The 16,837-nt window shown below is 35.7% G+C and overlaps 1 protein-coding gene across 3 annotated transcripts in view; it reads right to left on the bottom strand.

Moving 5' to 3' along the window:
• The window catches only part of LOC115425830 (protein unc-13 homolog B-like), a 240,365-nt gene that overhangs the window by 41,413 nt on the left and 182,115 nt on the right, over positions 1 to 16,837 (bottom strand). Inside the window, exons 26-35 of one of the 3 annotated variants that reach the window (XM_030143617.1) lie at positions 12,633 to 12,710; positions 9,316 to 9,336; positions 8,986 to 9,021; positions 5,858 to 5,890; positions 5,741 to 5,755; positions 5,267 to 5,293; positions 2,012 to 2,038; positions 1,373 to 1,417; positions 1,123 to 1,137; positions 994 to 1,008 (exon numbers count right to left, since the gene is read on the bottom strand). In XM_030143617.1, coding sequence (XP_029999477.1) covers positions 994 to 1,008; positions 1,123 to 1,137; positions 1,373 to 1,417; positions 2,012 to 2,038; positions 5,267 to 5,293; positions 5,741 to 5,755; positions 5,858 to 5,890; positions 8,986 to 9,021; positions 9,316 to 9,336; positions 12,633 to 12,710 — 312 coding nt within the window. Of the gene's footprint in view, positions 1 to 993; positions 1,138 to 1,372; positions 1,418 to 2,011; positions 2,039 to 5,266; positions 5,294 to 5,740; positions 5,756 to 5,857; positions 5,891 to 8,985; positions 9,022 to 9,315; positions 9,337 to 12,632; positions 12,711 to 16,837 lie in introns of all 3 variants that reach the window. The other 2 variants (XM_030143619.1, XM_030143616.1) reach the window with 2 other exon arrangements.

Genomic DNA, 16,837 nt, shown 5'->3' on the forward strand with positions numbered 1-16,837 from the left:
GAAAAGACAGCGTAGACCTCCGCCAAGGCCGGACAGTGGGGCCCCCCCACCCTCGATCACCACCAAAATTGCATCATTTCTTCCTTGTGCCAGTATCAACATTTCCTGAAAATGTCATGAAAATCCGTCCATAACTTTTTGAGTTATCTTGCAAACAAACAAACATGGGGGGGGCCAGATCTGTCTTGGCAGAGGTCTGCACTCTCCGAGTGCTTTTCTTGTTATTATTACTATTCTTCTTCTTCTTCTTCTTCTTCTTCTTCTTATTATTATTATTATTACCACCGCCAGGAGGTATTGTGATCACTTTGCTTTGAGTGTTTGTTTCCGTGTTTGTTTGTTAGCAGGATAACTCAAAAAGTTATGGACAGATTTTCATGAAATTTTCAGGAAATGTTGATACTGGCAAAAGGAAGAAATGATTCAATTTTGGTGGTGATCGGGGGGGGGGGCAGATCTGTCTTGGTGGAGGTCTGCCCTCTCCGAGTGCTTTTCTTGTTATAATTATTATTACTAGCGGCATTGTACTCATGGTGCCATTGTATGATAGCACCCTCCTGTGGTGCAACAGCAGCACTGCACCCGTATGCCCTCCTGTGCTGCAACACGTGCCGGACAAAGACGCGCAGACACGCCAGACAAAGATGCGCAGAATGTCTATTATAGTAGGATTGTTAATGTGAAAGTGAACGTTAGTACAAGCTGCTCATTGTTGAACAGCTGTGTGTCTGTGTTGTTCCTCCACTGTCAATGTCGACTCGACTTCGACTTTATTGACAAATAAGTCGATCTGAAAAAATCTGATGTCACTAATGCCATACTATGCAATGTAAAACCTGAACCTCCAGCATCATTAACACTTCAAATACCATCACATCCTCATACTTTAACATACTTAAATGTCAAGAGCTCTAAACTTTGTCCAATTATGAAATCTACATGAGATCTACTGTGAAACTCTGAACACTTGGAAAACATGGAATTGGTATTCACCTTTTCCTTCTTGGGCTGATGTGAGAACAGAAAAAACAGAGAATGATAATGATAATAATGAATGATAAATAAAAAAAGACAAGTTCTAAAGCCTTTTGAAATTCCTACTTTGCTTTTTAATTGCTTTACCTTTTCCTTGTCGATCTATTAGAAAGATAAAAAAAGGGATAAAACACAGACGGTAAAAGACCAAATGGGTAGAAGTGATGTAGTGGTAAAACAATACAGAACACATGAACTATAGACAAGTACAGGGAAGGCAACTGGAAGAATGAATCAAACATGAGCTCTGACTTCAGTCAGTATGATCACAGTCGTCAGGAGGGAGGAGGTTAAAAAAACTGGAGAGAAAACAACACATTATTCGAAGAAACCAAACCTTTTCTCGCTCCTCATCACTGTCATCATACGCTGAAGACCCGTCCTACAAAAGGCACAAAAACTCCCTCAAGTCACTTTGTGTGTTTCCTTTTAAATAAAACCCTAAATAGAACAGAACAAACCACAGAACCCAACACCCAGGTTCACAGTGACGGAACCCTCCTCTCTCACTGTTCTATGAATGTAAATACGATCACAGAGTAAAGCGACATATTCCCCTTTTCCATTAAAGCAGTTCCAGAGCCGGTGTGTCATCTGACCACACAGATACGAGGGCCATTCAATAAGTTCATGGCCTCACCCAGAAATACTGGTTGTTATAATACAGGATGTTACATTCTTTTGTGATGGGATAGTGATGCTTGAACATCGATGGACCAAGTGCATTGCTGTAAATGGAGATTATGTTGAAAAATAAAATATAAATTATCAGTCTGTGTTGTTCTGTTCTGGGTGAGGCCATGAACTTATTGAATGGCCCTCGTATGCAGCTCATGTAGTTCTACATCACCATTATATATTTAATGACATTCTAGACAAAACACAACAAATACACACGATGACAGATGACATACACCACACCACAACACACACACACGAACACGATATTGTGTGAATGTGTCTTTGGCCGACCAACCTTTTTCTCCTTCTCTTTATTGTCAAGCTGAGATGGAGAGGACAGGACAACACTGTGTTTAACTGACATTAAACATCCACAAACATTCTAACCCAACGGTGTCAAACTCATTTTATTTCAGGAGCCACATTCAGCTAAATTTGATCTGCAGTGGGCTGAACCAGTAAAATAATAACCTATAAATAATGACAACTCCAAATTTTTGTCTTTGTTTTAGTGTAAAAAACACCCCATTAAATTATGAAAATACTGACTTTTATAAACTATCAAAAAAAAAACAAAAAAACCCCCTGAAATTTAAATTTAAAAAATGTAAGAAAATTTAGTGCAGTTTTAACAATATTATTCCTCAACTTCTCATTTGTCCACGTGCATTATGGATCAGATCTACAAAGACACTAAACACTGAGGAACAGGTAGAAAAATTATTAAAATTGTGCTTAATTTTCTTTAGATATTTCAGGTTCATATTTGTTCAGGTTATTCACATTTTAGTGTTACAGGATAGTTTGGAAATGTAAATATTTTCATCATTTAATGTTATTTTTTGCACTAAAACAGAAAAAAAAAATTTAAGTTGTTAACTCTAGATTTTTTTTGGCTTGATTCAAGATTTTTTTTTTACTTAACTGAAGATTTTTTTTTTTTGCTTAATTCAAGATATTTTTTTTACTTAATTGAAGTTTGTTTGTTTTTTTGGCTAAATTAAAGATTTTTTTTACTTAATTGAATTTTTTTTTTGGCTTAATTCAAGATTTTTTGCTAATTTTTTTTTTTTTTTTTGCCTTAATCCAAGATTTTTTTTACTTAATTGAAGATTTTTTTTTATCTTAATTCAAGATTTAATCCTTAATTCAAGCTAATTTTTTTTTTTTTTTTTTTTTTTGCATAATTCAATTCAAGACTATGGAATTTTTGCACTTGGCAAAAAATCCCAGGGGCCGAACTGGATTTGGCACCCGGGCCGCATGTTTGACACCCCTGTTCTAACCTTTTGGTTAATCCAGGGGTGTCAAACTCATTTTAGTTCAGGGGCCACATTCAACTAAATTTGATCTGAAATGGGCCGAACCAGAAAAATAATAACATAATAACCTATAAATAATGTCAACTCCAAAATTTTCTTTAAGAGTGAAAAAAGTAAATTTACATTATGAAAAGGTTTACATCTACAAACTATCCTTTCAAACAATGTGAATAACATGAACAAACTGAAAAATTAAGTGTAATTTTAACAATATTCTGCCTCAGTTTATCATTTACACATGTACATTAGAACTACTACAAACACACAAAACATTTGGTAACAGGCAGAATCTTGTTAAAATTGTACTTAATTCTCTTAAGACATTTCAGGTTGTCCATATTTTTTCAGGTTATTTACATTTTTTATGAAATTAATCTTTGTTTTAGTGTACATCTATGAAAATATTTACATTTACAAAGAGAAAAATTTGAAGATGTCATTATTTCTATGTTATTCTGATTGTATTTTACTGGTCCTGCCCATTTGAGATTAAATTGGTCTGAATGTGGAACCTGAACTAAAAGGATCCTTAATATCTTAGTGTAATTTTTGCATTTCACAAATTCATCCCACAGGCCAGATTGGACCCTTTGGTGGGACGGATTTGGCCCCTGGGCCGCATGTTTGACACCTGTGGGTTAGTCCATAAAGACCCAGTGCTACTTTTGTGGCAGTTCTCATATGAATTTTTTCTCTAAGTTTAACCTTTCTTACATGATTTAGCACCATTTATCGTAATATTATCCTCTGCGTTTTGCATTGTTTCAGTAAAAATCTGGTATTTTCCTACATTTAATTTACTCATCATGTAGATGTTCATTAAAGCTAGCTCAGATTTGGCCCGCAGGCCGTTTGACACCTGTGGACTAAACTATTGCAAAAGTTCCCCTTTGAAGACACAGCCTCTTACCCTGTAAACCCCTGGGTCTACAGACACTATTACACAACTATCTTCACTGTAACTACCCACAGATGGAAAAAACAAACAAACAAAAAGCGTCTCTGCAGCTGAAAAGCAGTCAATGAAAAACCAAGCCATTCAAAAAGCCATTCAGCAACCAACACACACACACGCACGCACACACACACGCACGCACGCACACACACAATATTTCCACTCAATCACTCAATCAGATTCTATTATTTGCAAACATACTGTCTAGACTAAGCAGAGGGAGGCTGTAAATGTGATAAGAGCTTCACTAGCATGTTGGAGTACAGGTTTTATGGATGGTTTGGTCATAGGGATACAGCAGACATGGGTTCAGAGCAGTTAATAATAGTATTAATTAGGGATGCACCGATACCACTTTTTTCCAGGCCGAGTACGAGTACAAGTATTTACATTTGAGTACTTGCCGATATCGAGTACTGATACGAGTACTTAATAATCCCATTCCAGGTCTTAGTTCCTTTTGTAAATGTGCTTTATTGTCGTTGTCATTAGTCTGACTGGAACAAAGTGCTGCTACTGACATTTAATGTGTTGGAATGAGCGTTTGTCAATTAATCCACCAGGGGGCGCAGCTCTGAAAGAACCATACCGGAGAAATACCACAAAGAAGAGTAAAGTTTTTTGAGAAGAAGAAAGTCAGTAATAACAAACATGGAGACGACAGAGGTAACACTAATGTGATCCTAATATTGCAGCGTTTTCACTGGTAAGGTTTAAAAGTTTAGCTTCAGCAGGAAGAGAAAAGAGAAATGAGTGATAAGTTTGGTTTTCACTTCCGCTGGTGGCGGTCTGCACCACCCCATACTCCCGCTGGTATTCTTCGTCTGGGTACGCATCTGCCAGCACCTGGAAAACGGATGGAATGTCCGCAGAGGACGGACAGAACACTGCGTCCGTATCTGTTTGTGTCTTTAACGTTACTGTCAGTCAGCGTTACTTTTATCACCGTCATTTATTTTGAAAAATCTCCACACTCTTCACACTCCCCACACATTATTCCTCCTCCTCGTACCTGCTGAACTGAACTGTGAATGTCACACTGCTGTAAGTGGTATCGGTGCATTTGTATCGGATTACTTTTACGAGTACGAATACGAGTACACACACTGAGTATCGGAGCTGATGCCGATACTCTTATCGGTATCGGTGCATCCCTAGTATTAATGCAATGAATACAATCGTTTTTGCATTTAAAATGAATACAGGAAGGTTTCCTGGACTGTCAGTATTCACAGTCTTACGTTTATCCTTTTCTGTCTGGTTTTGTTCTTACCTCAGATCCTTCAGAGTCTGAGCCAGACTGAGGTTAAAGAAATATAAGAACATGATGAGAACCAAAGAGTGAGCAAAAAAAACAAAAAAAACCCAAAAACAACATAATAAAATAAATACAGACATAAAATAAAGAAATAATATAACATGTGCAGTCATGATGATATGAATAACATTTAATTTTTAATTCTAATTCTAAATATTTATATAAATACCAAATGTTTTATTTTTCTCTTTATATTTTCATTCTTCACTTGTTTGTGGTTTTTATCTATGCATCTTTTACTCTGTACTTGCTTGTTGTATTTTGTTGTGAAATTTCCCCACAGTGGGACAAACAAAATCTTTAACATAACATAACATAACATAACATAACATAACATAACATAACATAACATAACATAACATAACATAAGAAATAATGGAATAAATACTGTTTGTCCTCAACAGGAACTACCCAGAAACTGTCTCTCACCTTGGACTCCTCAGACTGTAGTCGAACCAAAAAACCAAAACAAATACAAAGACACAGGATGAGTTACAGAAACTGGCTGTGAATGAGCGGATGAATGTACATTATCAGCCTACCCACCATGCCATCGTCCCCTTCATTGTCAGTGACGGCCTAATGGAAATGATCATCAAACAATGACAAAAAATGTAGGACAAGAACGATTATGTAAAGAAAAACTCAAATTAAATGAATAAAAACATGAGGAGGTACAGCTCTGCTAACAGTTTAAGACATGGTATCAGTCAAATAATGAACTACATTGCTAAATAATTTATGATAATTAACAATTCTAACGTATAAAGACCATTAATTTTGTAATGAGCATCTAAAAAATTTAACACCAGGAGGCCATGTCCGTTCAATATGTAATCTGAATAACTACTATTAACACATAGTATGAGTTAAAGTTTCTATTTGTTGAAAATGTACTTTTGTGCAGCTTGCAAATATTTTTTTTAAATATTTTTATTACAGTTGTAAATAACCTTTGAAATCTGCACTGTAAGCCCGGACTTTGTATTTACTAAAATGCTTTAATTACAATGTACTTAAATGATTTAAGTTTTATTACATTACTATAAAATGTTAAGTATATTCTACTAATTTGTAGACATAGTCAAAAGTGCGAAAAAGTTTAAGTTGAATGGATTTAAATCACTAGTATTTAGTCATGACCACACCTTTTTATCTCTGCATTGCATTGTGGGTATTGGGCACATTTTTCAAAAAGTTAATTTCCATCTTTTTTAGACTGATTTTGTGTAGATTTGTGTTCATATCATCATCTTTCCGCCACGATCATATTGTTATGCATAATTCAGTTACTGCATTATGTATTAGTTGTGGTTGAATGCTAAAATAAGGAAAAAGGTATTGTTTGATTCTTGTATTAAGTTAGTGATAAAGGTGTAAAAGCATTTGAGGGGTAGGATTAAATAAATTTATACTTCTTCCTACTCCTTTTCGACCATGCGAAATTCAGACTTGCACATACTTGAAGAGAGATTCTGTTCAGTTAAATGTTATTTTGTTTTTTGTCTCATTTTGCTTTGTTTTGTTTTATTTTGTTTCTTTGCATGTTTGAAATAAATAAAAAAAACAAATAAAAAAATAAATAAGTCATTTGATTACACACAGTAAGACCAGATAAGTTGAGTTACTTAAAAAATTTAAGGAAATCGGTTGCCTTAAAAAATTTAAGCAAAGAGTAATGAAAACTTGAGTGTATTAAACCTAAATGCTCGATTTGAACGGAATTGCTACTTTAAGTGCAACACACTAAATGCCAAGTTAATTTAACTTAAAATTTGTTGCAATGTCAATTAATATATTATAGCGTGGATGGAAGTTAGCTCAATGTAATTTGCCAGTACAGGAAGTGCTTTTACTGTGGCAAAGCATAAAGATTTCCACTGAAAAAGGACAATCATAGGTGAACAGGAAAGCCATTGTTGGGCCTATGGCTCTGACTCATGGTGCAGCTCTACAAAAATACAAAACAAACACAAAAAGGCCAATAAACATTGCCATACACACATTAAGTGTGTATAGCAGGGGTGTCAAACTCATTTTAATTCTGGGGTCACATCCAGCCTAATATGATATAAAGTGGGCCAGACCAGTAAAATAATATAAACAATAGGATAAGAACTTTTGAGTGAAAAAAGTAAATTCCATGAAATAAAAAATACACTTAAATATGCTTAAATATCCTACAATACACGCAAAAATACACTTAAAATGTTTACATCTACAAATTGTACTTGAACATTACATGAACAAATATGAACAACCTGAAAATTCTTTAGTAAAATAAGTGCAATGTTAACAATATTATGCCTTAGTTTATCATTTATACACATGAATCACAACTCAGAGATCACAGTGGATCTACAAATACACCAAACATTAAATAACAGGAAGAATATTATTAAAATTCCACATACTTCTCTTAAGACATTTCAGATATTCACATTTTTTTGTAAAAGACTAGTCTGTAAATGTGAAGATTTTTGTGTAATTTTACATTTTTTACACTAAAACAAAGAGACAAATTTGCAGTTTTCATTATTTATAGTTTATTATGATAGTATTTTACTGGTCTGATCCACTTTAAAAATTAACTGACCTAAAATTATTTTAACATCCTTGACTGTTAATATTTTCAGTGTAATTTTTGTATTTCACAAATTCATCCCACGGGCTGGACTGAACCCTTTGGCGGGCCGGATTTGGCCCCCAGGCCTCATGTTTGACACCCCTGGTGTATAGCACTGCACATAAAAATAACACATTTTCAACAACATGCCCAATACCCACAATGCAATGCGGAGATAAAAAGGTGTGGTCATGACTAAAACTTAGTGATTTAAATCCATTCAACTTAAACTTTTTTGTACTTTTGACTATGTCTACAAATTAGCAGAATATACTCAACTTTTTATAGTAATGTAATAAAACTTAAATCATTTAAATACATTGTAATTGAATAATTTTAGTAAATACAAAGTCTGGGCTTACAGTGTAAGAGCCAGGCTGCTGATTTTTTAACTTTTTTTTTTTTTTGGACCCACCGCCATGCACATATTTTATAAATTTCACTAACTTTATACATATTGGGAGACAAGACATGTCATATATAGTTGACAAAATAAATAGTATCGGGAAGAAGAGATTAGATGAGGTTAAAGACTATAATAAGTGCAAAAACAGTGAGAATAACGTAAAGTCAAAGTTACAGTTCAGGCTTCCACAAAATCTGGTTCAGGCTGTTGATTTTATGTATTTTAACATATTTTCAACAACATGCCCAATACCCACAATGCAATACAGAGATAAAAAGGTGTGGTCATGAGTTAAACTTAGTGATTTAAATCCATTTAACTTAAACTTTTTTGTACTTTCGACTGTGTCTACAAATTAGCAGAATATACTTAACTTTTTATAGTAATGTAATAAACTTAAATCCTTTAAGTACATTGTAATTAAAGCATTTTAGTAAATACAAAGTCTGGGTACTGGTCTGGGTACCAGATATAACCCCTACATATCTACTGTGTCGACTCTAGGTTCAAATTGCGTCATAAAATCAACATGGCAGCTCCCATGATGTTGGACATTGTCTTCATTTTTACACAGTGGGAGGACATAGTGTTTCTACATGTGTCTGAGGGTTAATTAAAATAAATGTTGAGGTTTTGACCCACCTCTTCATCCTCCTCAGGTTCTTCCTCGTTTTCAAGCTTTTAGGAAAAGCAACAGTATGAAAACCCATTTTGTTTCAACATAAACTTGGACAAGTGGGAAAAGTTTAAATGAAGGATCATTTAGGGAACGAACAGTGGACGTTTAGGAAAGACGTGGAGGTTTACATGGAGCATCAGCCTATAAATACAGACACTGCTGAAGAACTACTGGGTGATATAAGGGTTTACAGCTGACAAGAGGTTTACGGTGGATGTTTTTTTTAGGAAAGTGGGTGTTTGTATTTAAGGAGGGGAAACCAACAGGGGAGCTAAAAACCAGCCTAAACCTACCCTCTCCTCCTCTGCAGTCAACTGGAGACAGAAAAACACACACTAAATGTTACACACTAGGTTATTATCAGGTGTATGTATGTGCACACATATGCACAACAACAGAAGAAAACCCCTACACCTTCAGCACCTTCATCTTTAAATAAATGAATAAATGAACATGGGCTACTTTTGCTCTATTATTATTGCAAAAAAAAAGAAAGAAATTAAAAAAAAAATAGAACCTGTGGCAAAAACAGATGGTTATTTACCTCCCAGTACTTCTATTCATTAATTGTTTTTCTGATCAGTACTCTATTTAACAAGTGTGTATCTGTGTCTGTCTGTGCAATAATTGTTTTTATATGTTTCAGCTGTGTTTATGTTTGGTTTCTGTTTTTGTCCATGTCTTTTTTTGGATTCCGTGACTCAGAGAAATGCATAACAATTCCAGTGTACCTATACTGCGATGTATCTGTGCAAATGGCAAATAAAGTCTATTCTATTCTATTCTATTCTATTCTATTCTATTCTATTCTATTCTATTCTATTCTAATGACAAAATGAGTGAATACACACACATACATGCATTGGTCTCCAGCTGTACTATAAGTTTTCTATATTTTGTAAAGTCATAAACAGATGAAGACCCATCCCTCCCTATTGCACATACATTAGTCGTCTTTTGTTTTTCCTCCAGGCTGTTACATAAAACTTTATACATGTACATGAGATGGATCTGATGCAGTAATTAGGTCACACCTGGAGGACATGGGCTGACCCACATAGGTTTGTCTGTGCAATGAGACACACTGAGACCAGCAGCACAAAGAACAGGCACAATTAGGAGCATTAGTCTGCTTTTGTTTCTAGTTTCTAAATGTTTCATCATAATTTACAACAACACATTCACCAGTCGATCAGTAACAGCTCCATTAGTGCAACACAGAACATGTCAGACTGAAGCTGGGATGGAAATGTACTGACAACAGGTGAATGTTTTCCACCTCTGACAGGAGGAAAGGCTGATTAATGCACAGAAAAAAAGACATGTGACACTGAACCCTGAGTGTGCAGACGTTCTAACCGTTACATTAAATTAAACAAGTTTCTGGATTACAGCTCTGAATTCTTCAGTTTGGTGTTTTAGGCTCCACCTTTTGGCCATGTATGGACATGAGGGCGGAGCTTGGGATGTAGCAGCGGTAAGATTGATACCTGAATGGATCAGCAGGACACATGCTAGATATGATTAAGTTATGTCAACAGAGCACCAAGGTTACACTAGTTTTGGATTTTTCATCATAATTTAGTTTTATTTAGTTTTGACTGTTTTTTCTGTAATTCAGTTAGTTTAAATTACTTTTTAGAGCTGGTTTGCTAGTTTTTATTAGTTTTAGTTTTTTCTAAATGCTTAGTTTTAGTTTAGTTTTAGTTTTTTTTCATATCTTTTATCTTCCCCGCTGTCGTATTCAAAGACATCCCATACAGGACTCTACAGGACTCGCTGCTTTCCCCTAACTTTAGTTTCCAGTAAACCAGCGTTTCTCATCGGGGGCAGTACCACCCCCCAGGCACTGGGAAACCATCGGGGTGCGTTTGGAATGAGAAAGCTGAGAGGGGGGCGCTGAGACCAAAATGGGGGGCGTTAGACTGTATAAGTTTCAATATCAAGCAGCATGTTATGTCAATGGCAAATTTCTGTGCCCCCCAACCCAGTCGTGAGGGGGGTGGTACTCATTGTATGTATATAAGCTCCGTTAGACCCACCCATCTTGTTTCAGAGAGGGGGGGGTGGACGCGACAAAGCGGAAAATGATGAGGTAAGGGGGCCGTTATCTAAGGAGCACTATAACGCTCAATCACCCCCCTTATCACTTTTATTTTGGGGGGGGGGGGGGGGGGGGGGGTAAACTGGAACACTACTGGGACTTTGCATGTTTTCATTTCTAACAGTTATGCTGCGTTTCCACTAAGGCATCCCATTTTCGGGAATTCTTTTGCGATCAAGCTCTTAATTTGACCAGTTAATCTCTTATATATTAGTAACTCCCCCCCAAAAAATTTGGCCCAATCTGTAAAGTTTTACGCCCCCCCCCCCCACACACACACACACACATACACCCCGCCATCTTTAGGGTGCCCGTCAGCCGAGTGCAGAAAACCCATTTTTCAATGGAAAATTATGCATTTGTCGGTTAGTTATACCATACCATACCATATTATTCCATACCATACCATCTTTATTTATAATGCACTTTAAGAACCTAACAGCTGGCCAAAGTGCCGTACACCAAACATAAAACAAGGAAATAAATAAGTAAATAATGCCATATGCCATATTTGCTCATGCACATGTCATATCAAAGGTTTTGGGGGATGCTACTGTCGTTTATGAAGGTGTCAAAAAGAAATCTGGTACCTGCTGAGCTGAAGAAAAGGGAGGGTACCAGATGGGTAATCTAGGATCAAATGTTCTCCAGTGAAAGCCCTGGGTGCATATCTTTGAAATAAGACTAGGCAACAAAGAAATCAGCAAAAACGTGTGATTTAAGCCATTTTTCAGTGTCAAACGACTTTGACCTTGTCTAAAATCATGTGACCTTGACCTGTACATGATTTGAGACATGATTTGAAACGACAGTAGAATCCCCCAAAACCTCTAATATGACATTTGCATGAGCAAATATGGCATAACTAACCGACAAATGCATGATTTTCCATTGAAAAATGGATTTTCTGCACTCGGTTGACGGGCACTCTAAAGATGGCGGTGGGGGGGGGGGGTGTCTAAAACTTTACGGATTGGGACGAAATTTTTGGGGGGAGTTACTAATATGTAAGAGATTAACTGGTCAAAATAAGAGGTTGATCACAAAAGAAGTCCCAAAAATGGGATGCTCTAGTTTCCACAGGGTTCAACATCGAACCACAGTTCCTGTCTATCGAGTTTCTGTCCATCCGCTGTATATTTGAGTTGAGAGAGAAAAAAAAGCAGCTTTAGGTCTGAAAACAACAAACACATGTTCCCTGTTTGACATCTGTGACATTTATCTGATAGGTGCACCAGGTTTTGTCTTCTTATGGTGCATTTTCACCCTCATATGAGCAAAAACGACTGGTTAAAAACCTTGTAAACAGTATTACAGCAAACACTGGTCACTTTCAATCATGAACTATCATGAAGACCCAAAAGACTAGACGTTTTCATCACAGCAGTTCCACCTTGTATAGGGGAGGTTGGAAGTAGTTGAAAAGAAAATGCAATAAAAGCATCAGAACACACGGCAGAGGATTAAAAAGCAGCGACACAGGTCATGTGTCGATAATAAACTCACCTGCTTGGCTCCCATCGACTCAAACATTTTCTCCAGAAGGACTCGCATCTGCTGGACGTTGTTCATCAACACACAGGGCTGCAGAAGAAAAAGGTCAGGGGTCAGAGGTCAGGGGAAAGGAAACAGACAGCAAGGGAGCAAAGAAAAGAAATGTAGACCAAAAATAACAACAAAGGGGAAAGTTAACCCTTACAGACCCAGTGCTACTTTTATGACATTTTAACCTTTCTAAAGTGATTTATTACTGTTTATTATCATATTATCCTCTACATTTGGCATTTTTTTCAGTGCAAATTAGTGTATTCAAGTGTATTATCCTATATTTAATTCACTGATCATATAGATGCTCATATGATGGTTTTGGAGATTTCTCATTACCCAAATTTTGAACCACTCGTAAATGCTTTTGCTTGTCTGTATGTGGTGTGAAACTGGAACAGTCTGGACATCCAACACAATCAAAGCCAAAACATCCACCGATTTAAACTGTTATACGAAAAATATGGTCTGGTCCCAATATAAAGATGGAGGGTCTTAAAACTGATGTTCCATCAATACTCTTAGTATTAATAATAGTCTTAAATGTTTATGTGTGCTTGTTGTTCCTCATCCAGTTGGTATGTGTTGACCATTACCATCTGCTATTGTTCTTAGCATTACTGGTATGTGCTGCCCTTTATCATTAGTGCTGTCATAGTTTTTTGTTTTTTTTTTCTTACCACTGTTGGTATGTAATTATTGCTGTTCTTTACCACTTGTGGTATTGCAGTTTTTTGTTTTTACCATTGTTGGTATGTAATTATTATCATGTAAGTTGATGGTTAACTGTTACCTGTGGTAACACCACCAGGAATGTACTTTGTTTCCTTTTTTTTTAACACACATTTTGGTTTTGCAGTGGAAATACTGTCAAATGAGTTCATTCTAATTTGGTACAGGCCTATTTTGTTCTATTTTGTCCATTGTTCTGGCTTGAAGTTGAAGGACAGGAGTGAGTATTTAAATTGTTATGTTCAGTTATTTGATGATGAGAATGGGGGTGGGATTAAATAAGTTTTTCTTCTTTCCACTCCTTTTCGAGTATAAATGAATAATTTGGTTTTTTTGGGGGAATTCTGATTTTACATGTATTCTATAATGCTCGAAATAAACGAATGAACAAATGAATGAATAAACTCATGGGTTATTATATCAAAACAGAAAACGGAAGAAAAAGTGACTTTTTCAGCACATATATCATTAACTGAACACAAACCAAGTGTCTCCATCCACTGTCATTGATCCAACTCCATGGGTTTTACTGGTGAATCAATGTTGTAGAGCCCCGGAAGGCACTTTACTGCTGCGCACTTTAGAAATAATAATTCCAGTTATTTATAGGTAACTTAAAATAAAATAGGAACAGGTTGCAGGGCATCACTAAAGTGTGCAGCAAAATTGCTGGCACCACACTCACTGATCTGACTGTGTTGTACCAGAGGCGGACTCTGAAGAAGGCTCAGTCAGTCCTGGATGATCCCAGTCATCCCCTTTACGATGTGTTCAGGTTGCTTCCATCAGGTCGCAGATACAGTATTCCTAAATGTAGGACCAATAGGATGAGGAATTCTTTGGTTCCGGCAGCCATTGTTCTGCTGAATAATTCTTTATAATGTTGGTGCTATTTTTTTTAATGGATTATTTATTGTATTTATTGTTGGTTTGTTGTCCGTGTGAAACTGCTGGCTGTAGAACAAATTGCCCCTCGGGGATAATAAAGTTTACATTGACCTTGACCTTTTACCGGGGGGGTTAATTGTGTTTTTATCAGTATTTTATTAGTTTTATCAGTATTTCATATTAACTAAATGCTGCTGACAATTGGGACCTGAGTACAATGTTTTGTTTCTGTGTATTTTATAAACTGAAATGACAAATAAATTAGAATCTTCAATCTTGAACTACACACTGTAAAAAATGACGGTAGAATTAACACCAAAAAGTTGTAAAATTGCAACATAAAAAAACTGTAAGTGACAATACAATGTAAAGTTGTTTATTTGAAAAGATTTTTGTGTTAACGATTGAATCAACTATAGCTGTAGTTTTTACAGAAAGAGTATGTGAACAAAACCAGATTTGTATGTAGAAATGATGTATTTCTATTGTTTTTAGAAAATAAAACTGTAAATTGAAAAACAATGTGGTGCCATTTAAATTGCAAGACCATAATGTCGAAATAATGGCCTATTTGCTTTTTTTTTTTTTTTTTTAAACACAAAAATTATAAAAAAGTAAACATTTAACAATGTAACATTTTAAATTTGTAAATTAATGGGTTGGTAGAGTTGGTAGAGCGGCTCGTCCAGTAACCAAAGGGTTGGTAGTTCGAATCCTGGCTCCGACTGTCCACATGTCCAAGTGTTCATGGAAGACACTGAACCCTAAATTGACCTGGTGGTTTTGGAAAGTACTTTGGACACCATGAAGGTGGAGAGAATGCACTGAATAAATGCAGTCCATTTACCATTTAAATCCAATGTTATCTAAATGTTTAACTCTTTCAGTGCTATGGGCCGATTAAATCGGCTTTACGAATACAACCTTTAAAGTGCCACGGGCCGATCAGATTGGCTTTGGAGAACACGCCATATTTGTGTACAAACAAACCATCCACCCCCATTTCTTTCTCACATTTCGATGACGTTCTTTCAAATCTTCTTGCAAATTACGATCAATAATGAATCGGCTGCGTCCGGTGCGTTTTGAATCTAAGTAGCAATCGGTCGGATGTTACCGAGCGGTTTTTGACCAAGGAAGAGCTCGCGTTTCGTTTTCTGCTTGGGAAATTTTATGAATGAATTTATGAATGAAATCATATGCAAATTAGATGGCCATTTTGTAGTAATATCGTAAACACAGCGATCTGTCAAAACAGTCCCATCTGCTAGAAAATGAGTTCTGATGACGATTCAGACTTTGATTATAAAAACGACGCGAAATACTGAAAAACGGCCAAATTCTGTGGCGCTTTTAAGGCTTATTAGCCCCTTAACTGTCTGGCACCGAAAGAGTTAAAATGTTGAATCTACATGTTTGAAATGTTAAATCTACATGTTTAAAATGTTGAATCTACATGTTACTCCGTAAATATGTTTACAGTTGGATGTGTTTTTTACAGTATTGTTCCGGAAACCACAGCTGCCAGTTTTTTTCCGTAAAAACAACTGGATTTTTTTACAGTGCAGAGCCTCTGAACATCCAAATGGATCATATCTGATGACCATGAAAAGATGACAAACTGTATTTTACACCAATTATTTACATGGATTTATAGGATTAGTGGGTCTAAAGTTATGAAATATTATCGATGTGGTAAAATTAACTTATAGCATGTATAGCATGAGTCAGCAGTGCTACATCAGGTATTCTATATATGTTTGTGTGTCTCTATGTGTTTGTATGTTTTGTGTGTACTTGTGTGTATTTTTGTAGATTATGTATGCATTTTTATTTTTTGAGTGTGTAATTAACCTTACTTTTCTTTTCTATTATTATCATCATACTATCACTGTGTTCTATGGCAGGGGTGTCAAACTCATTTTAGTTCAGGGGCCACATTCAGCTAAATTTGATCTGCAGTGGGCCGAACCAGAAAAATAATAACATAATAATATATAAATAATGTCAACTCCAAACTTTTCTCCATATTTTACAGTGAAAGAAGAAAAAATAAACAGTGAAAATGTTTATATCTACAAACTGTCCTTTCAAACAATGTGAATAACTTGAACAAACTGGAAGAATAAGTGTAATTTTAACAATATTCTGCCTCAGTTTAACATTTCCACATGTTCATTACGACTTACAGATCACAGTGGATCTACAAATACACAAAACATTTAGTATCAGGCAGAATGTTGTTAAAATTGCCCTTATTTTTCTTTAGACATTTCAGGTTTTTCAAATTTGCTCAGATGATTCACATTTTTTGTGAAATTATACTTTGTGTTAGTGTAAATACATGAAAATATTTACATTTACAGAGAGAAAAATGTGGAGTATTGAGTATTTATAGATTATTATGACAGAATTTTACTGGTCTGACCCACTGGAAATTGAAATGGTCTGAATGTGGAACCTGAACTAAAAGGATTGTTAATTTCTTAATATCTATTTTTGCATTTCACAAATTCATCCCAAGGACCAGACTGGACCCTCTGGCG

Source organism: Sphaeramia orbicularis, chromosome 9 (assembly GCF_902148855.1).
Source record: "Sphaeramia orbicularis chromosome 9, fSphaOr1.1, whole genome shotgun sequence".
In the NCBI taxonomy this organism is placed as follows: domain Eukaryota; kingdom Metazoa; phylum Chordata; class Actinopteri; order Kurtiformes; family Apogonidae; genus Sphaeramia; species Sphaeramia orbicularis.